The sequence below is a fragment of the Apteryx rowi genome, unplaced genomic scaffold (genome assembly GCF_003343035.1).
Source record: "Apteryx rowi isolate R43461 unplaced genomic scaffold, aptRow1 scaffold_39, whole genome shotgun sequence".
NCBI lineage: Eukaryota > Metazoa > Chordata > Aves > Apterygiformes > Apterygidae > Apteryx > Apteryx rowi.
Genome location: NW_020450418.1, coordinates 4,054,120 through 4,066,676, shown reverse-complemented (window position 1 = coordinate 4,066,676; position 12,557 = coordinate 4,054,120). Strand labels below are relative to the sequence as shown.

General features: G+C 45.1%; 1 protein-coding gene across 6 annotated transcripts in view; it reads left to right on the top strand.

Moving 5' to 3' along the window:
- Positions 1-12,557, top strand: part of NFIA (nuclear factor I A) — a 247,455-nt gene that overhangs the window by 174,421 nt on the left and 60,477 nt on the right. For all 6 annotated transcript variants that reach the window (XM_026074471.1, XM_026074470.1, XM_026074472.1 and 3 more), the window contains exons 5-6: positions 3,527-3,644; positions 6,252-6,379. In XM_026074471.1, coding sequence (XP_025930256.1) covers positions 3,527-3,644; positions 6,252-6,379 — 246 coding nt within the window. The remainder of the gene's footprint in view (positions 1-3,526; positions 3,645-6,251; positions 6,380-12,557) is intronic.

Sequence of the window (12,557 nt, the reverse complement as noted above, 5' to 3'; positions counted from 1 at the left end):
GTTAATTTTTTCCGTTATTCTTCCTGGCATTTGGGGTGACCGTAGGAGCTGAGGAGCTGGCAGCCGYGGGAGTAGCCTGGGCAGCAGCAGGGGAGACGCCGTTTGAGCCGCCGGACACAGYGCGGAGCAGAGATGCCCTCCCGGCTCAGCCGGACCCGGCGCGGAGCCCAGCGCCCGCGGGTCTGCTCGGAGGCCCTGCCGGCGGCAAGGTTTAGCGGGGAGACGGGTCCTGGGTGCTCGGAGCCGCCTCGCTGCCCCGCCGGGTCCGAGCGCCGGGTCGGATGACGTCTCGGTGCGGGCGCGTAGGTGGAAGCTCTTGTTCTGACTCGCAGCGGAGATTTCTGACGTCCTCTCCCGGCTGGCAGATGTTCCTGAGCTGCCGGAAGGTCGCTTTGCTGAAGAGCGTTTCTTGGGCGTGAGAACAGCGTGTTTTTAACGTCGCTGGCCCGGAGGCTGAGCGGGCTGCAGCATGGCGAGCRGCGGCTCCGCGCCGGCGGGCCGCCTTCCCGGCCTGCGAATAAGGGTGAGCGCCACCGTGGCTTCCCGTCAGCGTCCTGGTCCGGCAGGACCACGAAAGCAGGTCCAACAGCCGTCCGGAGTGGGCTAAGCTGCCTCCGGGCTGGGCGAGGAGAGGCCGCGCGCTCTCGGGACACGCTGCGTTGCAGGACGGAGCCGGAGCGCGCACGTCACTGCAGCCAGGACTGGAAGTGCCCGCCGGGGCTTATCATTAACGTCTTCGCTGGGTTTTGTAGTAATAAATGGTGCCGACGGAGCGACTGCTAGCAAACTGTTGCTAAAGGCAGCCCCCAAGCCCGGGGGAGGCGGGATGGCAGAGCGGCTCGGCCCCGCGCGAGGTGGCTTCGGGTGCCGCTAGGGTCGGCGACCTGGCGTCGGCCGCAGCAGGGTCGTCCTCCGCGTGCAAGAGGTGCCGTGGGGCTTTTAAATGCTCGGCTGCCCTGGGCCTTCCGGGCACCTTTAACCTCTGCTGCTGGCTCCGTCGTTGCACGTTAGAGGTGGGTTTAGTTCTTGAACCCAAACAGGCTCTTGAGCGCGGCGAGGTGTTTCGGCCCGTAGCAGACAAAGCATCCTCTGTATTTACTGCAAGGGCTGCGATGACTTTCTGATTACCCCCTTCTACCTTGCGGTGAGCTTACACGTTGCTAGCAGTTCCCTGTTCCTACCCCGCTGCTTTGGTGGAGTTATGTTTTATTTTCACATGGGGCCAATTGTCCAAAATGTCCAGGATTTGGGGAGAGAATGATTAACAGAGGGAAGTGAAAAGAAGAAGAGAAGCACAATCCGGATATCAGCGTTTTCTTCCATATCTGTTTGGAATAAAGCTGTTTCATAAATCTTGCAGTGGCTAGGAAATTCATTGTGCCTCAGAAAGACACGGGGCTTTAATTTAGTGCCTGCCTTTTAATGTTCCCGTTTGGAAAGTACTTATGCTTAACGTGTAAGTTAGGCTTTGGTAGGCAGAGGGTGCAGAGGAATTGATCAGCAAAGGGTTTGCAGAGCACAGTTCTGTTTGGCAAGGAAGTTGCTGAAAACTGTGGAGTGGATGCTGCAGAGAGTACCTTTATGATTGATTTCCATTCAAGTCAGACTGACTGCAGTGTGGTCATTTTTCTAACCCATAACTGTTCACACTGCAGCAGTCTGCTATCTGCAGGGTGTCTGAATTATAGCAGTCCATGTCCGTGTTACCTTTTACACAAATTACTTACACTGGTTTCTTTTTCCATGCAAATTCATCAGTTTTACAGCCTCTTGTAGATGCTGTCAGGAAACTGTGGCAGAAAGCACAGACTGATAAAATGAGTTAATTTTACTATGGTTATTTTTTCTTCTTTTTTTTCTTCTTTTTTTTTGTGTGTGTGTTAACACACTCTCTCAGGTACCCAGTGTTCAGGAAGCATATTATGGTTAAGAGCAGATAACAAAGGATTTGAGTGTTCTTGTCATAAATTACTTCCCAGCCTAATTCCTTTTAATGATCATTCCAGATTTTCTCAAGTTTTAGTAGTGGCGTGTATTTTCCATCCCGTGCGTTTAAAAGTCCACGGCTCTCCAGGCTGTTCCCTTTCTGTCTCAATGACGTTCCTAAAAGGTCCTCGCCAACAACAACTAATTGTCTGGTGGGGACGAGGAGGCAGCTGCAAAGCCGCGTTGTTGCTCCGTTGAATCTGGCGTTGGGAGGTCCTTCAGGCTTGGGCTGAAACACCGGCCCCCTTGCAGCCCGCCGCAGCCCTCCCCGAAGGCCTGCATTTCAACCCAGACACGTTAGCTTGGTGACACGAGCTACCCTGTCTTCGCTTCCTCGCTCCTGCCCCGTCGGAGTGAAAGATTTTGTYGTGTTTTGAAAGCGGGCCAGATTCTCAGACCCAAGATTAAACTTGGCTCCGCGTCCTTGCGTGGCGGTGGAACGGCTTCGCCTCTGCTGCTGTGAATCGGGGCTCCCAGGCAATGCATTCCCGGCCAAGCTCGTGCGTTTTCTTGTGTCGTACGTTCTTTTTCAGATGCCTCTGAAATGTGAGAGAAAATCGTGATCTGTAATTGYCAGCTCCCAAAGTTGTGTTGTCCTGTAAATAGCACTGGAACAGCAACAGCGGCTATAGGACCATATGCCGTGTAGTGACATTTTTTGTGAAATACATTATCTGTTGACTTGCACATTAAATTACTCTGCTCCTTTCTATTCCCAGAAGAGTACAGCACATGGGAGTGCAGAGACTTGTGCCTGCAAACTTTAGGGTGTGGAATTCATAATGTTTTAATGTAAAGAAAAGGCTCTAGGACATGGAAATTAAAGGTATTTGCAGTCCTTACAAAAAAAACTTCACCACTGGGGAAGGGGTGAGAGGTGAACGATGGAAGATAATTGCTGGGTAACAGTTTTTGTGAGACAAATGTCTCTAGCTTTGATTTAGCTAGAAGAGAGGCCAGAGGAAAACTGAGATGCTCGCAAGCAGAGAGGAGCTCAGGCTTCTTATCTACTTTGGGACTTTCTCCACGGAGCATTTGTAACCTCTGTGCTTGAGGATGTACGTCATGGTATATACCGAAGGTCCTGAGGTATACATTTCCCTGCCTACACTGCTTGTAGGTTATGCCGAGCACACTACAGAGGTGATGCAGCCTGTTGTAACTATGCCAATAAATGCAATCTAATCCTAAAAAAACCCCAACAAGTTTCAGTAAATGTTAGAATGATAATAATAGAAAAGTAGTGCTTAAAGGAAGTGAACCAAAGTGTTGCCATAATTGTTTAAATTTTATAAAGAAGGAGTATCTTTGGAGGACAGTAAGAAAGAGTCTATGATGTCATGGAGCATCGTATTCTTGATAAACTTTACATCTTCTTGACTGCAATACCAGTTACCGTTAAGATTTCTTAATTTCCACATCCCACCTGTTCTCATCCCAAACTAAATACGCTCATGAGAAAGAAGAAATGATTTTGAAGTGCACTTCAAGCCTTATTCACATGACTTACTAACGGCAATCATCTCTTTTGTTTCCCCAGCACCAATAGCTGCAGGAACAGGCCCTAATTTCTCCCTCTCAGATTTGGAAAGTTCTTCATACTACAGCATGAGCCCAGGAGCAATGAGGAGGTCTTTACCTAGCACATCCTCTACCAGGTAATTTAATCTGTGCCTACTACTGAGTCACTTGGAAACCCAGGCAAGCATCATTATTCATCTGGCAAAGTGACCACTGAATTATTTGACAAGTTGTTTGAGGGCCTCTAGGTGTAGAGGAGTTTCAGATTCACCAAGCAGAAAGTCTGTCTGGGTTGATGTTAAAGTTATTTATTTATATACAAGCTTTGAAGAAATACTACTGCACTGGCCTGTATAACTTCTGACTTGTGTCTTAGTGTATCAGGAGTAATTGCATGGGAGTTGGTGGAGTTCCACTGGTGGCAGAAGAGAAGTGGGAGCATATTGAGATGTATCGCTTTGTCCTAACAGGAAGGTGACTGAATATTTGTAAGGAGACAATAGCTATGAATATTATGGCTTGGATTACATAGGAGGAAAGAAACCCAGAATCTGCTAGACTTAAGATTGACTTATGTGCATTCTTTATCTTAAAAAGTATTATCTGCAAGACTAACATTATGTCAGATCCGTGGCCTCTAATGCATCCTGATTTTCATATAGCTTTAAGAATTTTGTGACTCAACCATTTGAAAATTGTGAATTTTTAATGCAGGTGACTGCCCAGGCTGATTTTGATTTTGGCTTAGATGCTAACCATCAGACAAGGATATTTTTTATTTTTTACCCTATCCTTTTACTTTAACCATCCATGAGATTAGATTTATAAACAAGCCCAGTCACTCTAGTAGTTCTGAACACTATTAAGGAACCAGATTGATTTTTTTTCCCCCACAGCCAAAATAGATCACTTATTTCAAAGACATGACAAGAAAGTCTAACTTCAGCCCAGGGTTCTTTTACGTTTTTATCTTAGTCTGCAGTGCCACCAGCTTTGCAATAAGCAAGCACACATGTAAAAAGCTCTATAGTTCAAATGTAGCTGTTGTTTTTATTTTCTAAAAAAAAAAATCTTTAAAGAGAGGCTCTTAGCAATAACTTCTTAGCTTGTAGTTTGCAGTGACTGAAAGAACATTCTGCATCTTGCACTCAGTTTGCATTATGAAGCTTGGTGACTACGATTCCCATTACACATCAATTAAAAAGTCTGTGCTCTTTCTTTTTTATGTGTAACCTGGGTACCCTGTGTACAGTGCTCGTCATTAGCACCATTCTCAGGTAGAGTTTAGTTGTGACTCCAAGAGCGAAAAAGTGAGGTTATTAGTGTTACTTAAGAGCTCAGTTGTCGCTCTTCTATTCTTCTGCAAATAGCTAGCACTGATAAGGAGCTAATTATAAACAGCATGGGTAGTTAATAACTTGGTAATATGTTTGTTTTCCTCTCATTAGACCGTTCCCAGTCAGAAAAAAAAAAATATTCCTTAAATACACAGACTCGGCGGAATTATCAGGCAGTAATTATATTGTATGCACACAATTTCCCCTATTGACATATAGCAGTTCTCTACCTGAAGGCCGGGCCAGCCCTGCATTCCAGCCATACCACGGGAAGCCTTCTTCCTGTTGCTCCCAGACCCATTCCAGCTCTCACCTGCGCACAGCTTGAGGTGAAGGACTGAGGAGAGGCCGCCAGCGTTAGACCAATAGAAACTACAATGGAATATTTTATGCCTGTTAAATATGTTCCCCCTGCACAAAGGAGCCTGTTCTTGAATGCCTTCAGACTTAATAGAATACAGATCTGGGAAAAGAAGTTAGCTGACCCAGCCTTGGAAAAGTACTTAAAAGACAAATTCTTGGTAACATCCRCACGTAGTCTCTACAGCTCATTATAGAAAATAGAGCCAAATTGAGTGTCTATGGCTTTGGGACTCTCTCCCTGTCAAACTRCCAGAGTCCGAGTCAGGGACCACCAGAGACTACGGAAAGGGCTCTCCTGTCTCCTGAGCCTTCAGTAAGGGGATCCTTTGGTACTGACATTGGTCAGAGATACCTGTTGGGGTGGGTTCATGCTTGGTGGCATACATCAATAGAATAAAATGCTTATACTTGTATAATAATGTGAACATTTGAACCAAGAATGAATTCCTGCCTCATTCACTTATCTAGGCTTCTTCCTGTGGGACCAAAGCCAGGTTAATTTAATGGCTAAAGTTAAAACGTTGAAAATATAAATTTGGGCTGATAAGTTCTCTTTCAGAATAAGCTGTGCAAATATCTGACAGTTACAATAAGGCTTACCTGTCATTACTGTATTTGTTCAAATGACRAAAATCATGCAATACAAATTAAATTGTTATCTTTTTATTGACTTCTGTGTGCATTGAAAAATGTCTCACTTTTGCATCTATAAAAGCCTAAATGTTAAACTATCTTCTACTTAAATTAAAGGGTGTTTAGGGAGTCAGTTTGGACTCAATGAGAGGTTATTTTGTCTTACATTGAATCGTAGTCATTTTGGCATAAAGCAAATCAGAAACAAATAGTAGCTGCTGAGATGTTGGATGGTTGGATGGACAGGATGGCCATGCAGGAGTTATACCTTCCTCTTCTCAGGGCCCTAAATCCAGYAGAGTTTCTGTAAGCAAGTTAGTCTCATGCAGTGCTAACAAGGCATGTCCCAACAGAAGTAGCTTTGTTCCTTTCCATGTATACAGTATTTATTATGTGTTTTTACCGTTTCAGCTCTACAAAACGTCTCAAATCTGTGGAGGATGAAATGGACAGTCCTGGTGAGGAGCCGTTTTATACAAGCCAAGGGCGCTCTCCAGGAAGTGGCAGCCAGTCAAGTGGATGGCATGAAGTGGAGCCAGGTAAGCCATGGCTTTCAGGAGCCCGCGAAAATTATCTCCAGTTGCTRTTTCGTTGTCAGAATACACTGAATGCGTTACAGAGAGGTGATCAGTTATAAAAATCTTGTAACTGCCTCTGAGAGAAGTTCAGTCTAATGAAAATACTGTAGTAGTTTTCTTGCTCTTGCAGCTGTGAATGTTTCTGTAGTGTGTCACTTCTGTATTTTGGCCAAACATCTGAAGTATTTAAATAATGCAGCAAAAGATATGCTGTCTTTCTCTGTCAAAGCTTCCAGATTCAATTCTGGGACAGTGGTGACAATTGCTTAGCAAAAAGCAGTACTTGTCTGGGCTGTGCCTCACAGGTATAATGTTTAAATAAACGTCCCTAAACTTTTATAAGATAAAAGGACATTTCAAGTGTTATACAGCACTTGAGCTCACTTAGTAATGACTTTTTAAGAGACTTACAGAAAGGCATTTATTTATCTGTAATACCGTGAAGCTCCATATTGAAATAGATAATACTGGGTATTAAACCTTGTAATGTTTAGAAAGCAGTTCTTCTGCCTTTTCTTAGTTAATTTTGTGTGTAATCTTTCTTGTTGATCATCTTTTGGGTTATATTACATACTTACCTGTCCGTTGATCACTTACCTTGATATCATCTGGGTGCTTAATACTTTTGGAAATATTTTTCTTAGTCAGTAGTACTTACACAGGTGAAGTTAATGCCTCAATTTTGTTACAGCTAAGTATTCAAATACTTATTGCTAATAAAAATAATAGAAGTCATATACGTTAGATGGACACAACCAGTACTTTCATCTTCAACCTCCCAGTGTTTCAGAAGGCCCTCTAAACAGTCCAAAGGATCTTTCACAATACATATTCTTGCCTTTATTGTTTGTTTGGATTTAAAATAATATGTTTCTGGTTTGAGCTGAAACAACACATGTTTGTCCAGGGTTCTGCGTATAATGACCTATACAGCGCAGAAAAGTAAATTCAACCTGAACAGCATTAAAATCAGTTCTGTGGGCACTTGGCCAGCCACCTATATCCTTTATCATGTAGGAAACATACCCACAGCCTTCTCCAGAGACCCTGTCAAACAGCTGTGCTTTACAGCCTGCCCAGAAAGTCACCAAATTTGGGCTATTGCAGACTGGGAGGGGACTGATTCCGGCGCCTGGGAGCCCTTGGAGGATCCCCTGCCAGCTGCCCTCTCTCCTCTAATGAGGAGGAGCCAGCTTGTGGGCCCTTATTGACTGCAGATGTGGCGCTTTGGCAGGAGGAGAGGGTGGACCTGCAGGCAGACAAGTGCCAGGCTTCCCGTGACTGCCTTGCCACAGCCGTCCCCAGGGCTCTGGTGTTGTCGGCGAGGTGTCCTGCTCGATAGATGCTAGGGGCTGTTTCCTCCACCAGCGCCAGTCTCCAGATGATGTAAGGCAGAGCCTCACCTTGTACTAGGCTGCTCGTGGAGCAGAAAAAGCAGGAACAAAAGCACCGTGCCCGTCGAAAGGGAGAGATCGCAACCTCCTCTGCAGACGCAGATGGTTAAAAGCCGACTGGGTCACTGCTGTTACATCATTGTCAGACTGAGGGCTAAATCACCCCAAAGTTTGGAGTACTCTTTCTTAATGACAAACGTGCTCCGTTTGTACAACAGCCAGAGGTTGGCTRTTAATTCCGCTGTCGCTTCTGGTCGTTTCCCCACACGTGGTCATCACAGCTGTCTCATCCGAGTCCTGATTAGATAGTGGCACTGAACTGCTGAGCTGGACGAGAGAAGTACCTAAAGCCTTGCACGCACGTGAATGGGATGGGGGACTGAAGCACCTCCACCACTCTTGGCACTACTGAGTGCCCATCAGGAAGAAGTACAACTGCCCACATCAAACTTCCTGAGGTCCTCTGAGAGGCAGGAGCAAGGCAGAGAAGAAACTTGCTTCTTCACGACCTTCCTCACTTACTATGGAAGCATCCCAGATTCTGCCTAGTCTTGTCCCTAAAATGACAGAAAATCACCTTGCAACATRAGGGACTCAAACCAGATACCAACTAGATATAGCTCAGATTTGCCAAGCTACCTATCCCTACTGCAGTTGTGAAGAACAAGCGCTTTATCCTGCCTGCATGGGATACACTTCCAAATGATCTTTATGCCGTATCCGTGCAGCCCCACCCTGAGACTTCTCCCGTGGCTTTGCAGCAGCCTCTCCTCTGAATCATTGTCTCAGCTCCTCTATAAAACAGGGTCAGCTGCGAGAGCACGGCTGGGAGAGAGGTTACCTAAAGAGCCACTCCTCATCAGTGGCGAAGGACAAAAAAGTACTGAAGTGTCCTTTCGTGCCAGGACGAGAGTGGTATGTCACTGGAACAAGGCTCTCCCTCCTAAGTAACGGGGAGGGAACGCATCCTGCTTTGATGCTGCGCACGGTGCTGTGCCTTACCTCGGAAATCACATGCGGGTCTGATATTAACGTTTGACCCTTTGCATTTGACACGAGTGCTTTATCTCCATGAGTGTAAAATGTTTTATTATTCTTCATCGGGGCATCTGCCTAGAAAATATATTGGTCACCTGAAAGCCATACAAATGATGTTAACATCCCGTATTAACTTTTGCCTTGCTGTAGTATTCCTCTCTGTGATGGGGACGTTGGAACTCTGCCCTGTTTCGGATGTGTCCTTTCCCATCTCCCCTGTCCAGAAAAAGGCCTTGCCATTTGTTTAATCTAGAAGCAAAAATGATTGCACAGTTTTAACTTCCTGTAATCCCTGAGCTTCAGTGTTTCCTTTTTTCYCAGTGAAATTCACGGCAGAAGTTTAAAGACTAAAACCATCTTTATATTTGACTTGGCATTTCTTCCTTGTGGTTCATTTTATGCTGCGTAGGATAATGCAGGGTATCAATGGTGCAGAATGATGCTGATTCGGAAGGCAGGCTGAAGTTTTATCCTGTGCTGGCAGGGAGTAGCGTAAGCCAGGTTTCCAAACCCCATAATTAAACCCTGTCCTTGGGGTTACCGGCCAAACAACAGGAGGAGAAAATCAGGTTAAGGAAAGGAAGCGTAGACCTGTCTGCGGGATGGCTGTTCTGCCTGGGAAGGAAAGTTCACAGCGAGGAGCCAGCAGCCAGCCTCCCAGCCCAGTAGGATCCACACCAAAGATAATAATATATCCTTTTGCTTTATTGCCTTTGGGTAGATTGCTTTCTCACAGCAGATTTATCCAGAGATAGCTTCTTGGCCTGTATACCTTGACAGGTTTCTGGGAGGGAAAGGGTGAATAGTCTCAGGGAGGCTGCCTACATGTGCTGCATTCGCTGAATTTTGAGGTGTGCACGTGCGAGAAAGTGGGGAGGTTAAAGCAAGAGCAGGTGTGAAATCCTCCGTATTCATACGCATGCAGAGACAAGCAAGTGTTCATGGCACAGAGGCCGTGAGAGGGTTATAATAGAAGATGTTGGCTGGGGCAGTACAGGAAAATTAGGAATGTGGTCTACATTAGAGGGGGGGTTGAAGAAATGTCTCACTTGAAAGGAGAAAGGGAACACAACATATAGCAAAAGGAGAAGGGAAAAGGCAAACATTTTAGACCATACAGAAGGGAAAAAATATATAGTGAAAGAAAAAGAGGAACAAATGCCAGGAAAACAAAGATTTGACTTCCTAGAAAGGAAATACGAAATGGAATATGTGAACTCCTCTTAGAAAAAGAGAGCACTCTAGGCAGAGGGTTATTTACCGCCAGCCGTGACTACTCACTCTACATCTGTCTCCATTTTTTTCTTTTGAACCAATTCCCTTTTTGGATACTTTCTTACTGCTTTGCTTCCCTGTGATTGCCCCTGTAAGTGGTCTTTGGAGGGCAGGCTGTATACTCAGAACATATGTGCAAACTGGCAGGAGAACAGAAGAGGACAAAACCACTCTGTGTGCTATTTAGATTAGGCAGTGGATGCTTCCCCTGTGCCTGCTCTTGGGGTCTCCACTGCATGCAGAATGCAAGCCGCACCTATTGTCCATCCACAGTCCTCTTCATTTTTATATTGTAAGGCTTTGGGGCTTGGAGCACCCCGACATCTGTCTCGTGTGGAGACTTCGCTGGGCTTAGATCCTGTACGCTTCACCCACCAGCAACATGACCTTTCCATTCTTGGCACTCCAGACCCATCGTAATGACCAGAGGACTCAGCCTTGAGCCCAGTTTTTTACATCTAGAGACTTCTTGCGAGCAAGGATGTAGCACTCTCCTTACACGTCAGAYGTGACAGCCAAAGCAAAAACCCACATTAATTCCATGTTCCTTGTACTGTACTCTTTGAGTCTCACATCCATTTACCTGCACTCGAAAGCTCCTGGGGAGCTCTCAGGCCTAAAAAGGCTGGAGTCTGCCAGAAAAGATGAATTTCCTTTCACAACAGGAAGGCTTAGGAAGTAAAACAAAGCAGACATGTAGTAAATTACTTGTGCTTTTCAAATACCTTTTGCGGTATCCTCCTTACCATTACTTTATCTCAGCACTTTCAGTACATAACTCTTGTTAACTGAGAAGAAGGGCAAGAGAGGATAAAGATGATGTTAGTAAGAAAATAAGGCAACATCACACTGACTTTGAACTCGGGTTCAAATGCTGGCCTGYGTTCAGTTCTGCGGCAGCTCTGTTTGTAGCAGGGGTAAGCCATAATTAGTGGTATAGACTTTTGGTTCCTTAATAAGGGAATGCACGCTGGAAGATTGGGTTAGAATATATCAGTGTTYCACTTATGCATTTTTCTAATGCATTTTCTGGTTCAGCCTAGAAGTAATGTTCACATTGTGCTCTGTCAGTCATTTTGTAGTGTAGCATATGGATGGTATTTGCCAATTTTACTTCCGTTGTATTTCTACAGCACAACGTGGAAAAAAATTTTGAGATGGAAATTCAGAGTATCGTATTAGTTTCTTTGCTTAGATCTTCCTGGTACTTGCATTTCCACAAGTCGGTTTGGTCCCTAGAGGACAGTAAACCCAGAAAAGGTAGGAGCTGTTTGCAGTCCTTGCACTGCCTGAGATTTCTATAGGGGCGATTAGCTCTGCTTCAGTCGTGTTCTTGGCCAACTTACAGCCCTGCACCCAGTTTCAAAATGGGTGGAGCTCCCTGTTCCTTCTTCCACTGAAAAGCTGCAGGAGCTTTTCATACCTGGGCAAGCCACCTTCTCTTGCCCCAGCTCCATCCCTGTTATTCCGCTACTAGTCACACTGTGCTAAGCTCGTACGCGTCTTCAGCTTGAAAACCTCAGGAACCAAATGAGGCATTCAAAAAACTTAAGGAATTATTAATGCATAACACTTGTACTGCACTAATGAAAGACATCTTTACAGTTCTGGGGGCTCAGGAAGTTGATAACGTTATATGAAGCTACAGAGAGTTCCCTGTTAGTGTTTTGGACATGTCTTTGGTAGTGAAGATCCTATTAAAGTCAGCCTCGTGATTGCTCATTACACCACTCAGGCTAGTGCTGTTCATTCTCATGCCACCATCTATGGGACTGTCTGAAAATAATTTCTGTGCAATTTCTATACACCTGAGGAGCTGGGATCTCATATCTGAGTATTTTTTCCCTTGCAGTGACAGTGACCCCTAACTAAATGGTACCACGTCTCTCCCCAGTGCTAGTTGTGGAGCAACCATATGCAGGCAATTGGTCCAAACTCTGGTTTCAATAGCCCTCTCCTTAGACACGCAATGTGCTTCCTTCTTCACAGATTCTCAACACACAAGGAAAATTCTTCTTCATATTTACCAAGGACCCTTTATTTATGCCTTACAAGTCAGAAGGACTCATTCAGGCATAGATCAGATGACCACAAGAGTTTGTTTTCAAAGTCTGTTCCAAATTATATCTTGGAAACGACAGAGAAAGTGGTGTAAGAGAGATCCCAGATTGTATTCTTTTTGCATTCTTTATGCCCTAAACACAGTTGTTGTCTGGCACTACCTATTAAAGAAAATCTGCATAGGAAGTCCCAGCATCAGTGATGCAGAGTATACCTGGTCTGTCCTTGGGCAAAAGGTCTATGGGCTCATCAAGAGACTTGATATCATAAAATATATCAGAGCTCAGAGAAGCTGCAAGGATTGTGGTACATTACTGCCAATGATTCAAGGGTCTGACTGTTGAAATTATGATGAAAAACACCAGAACTAT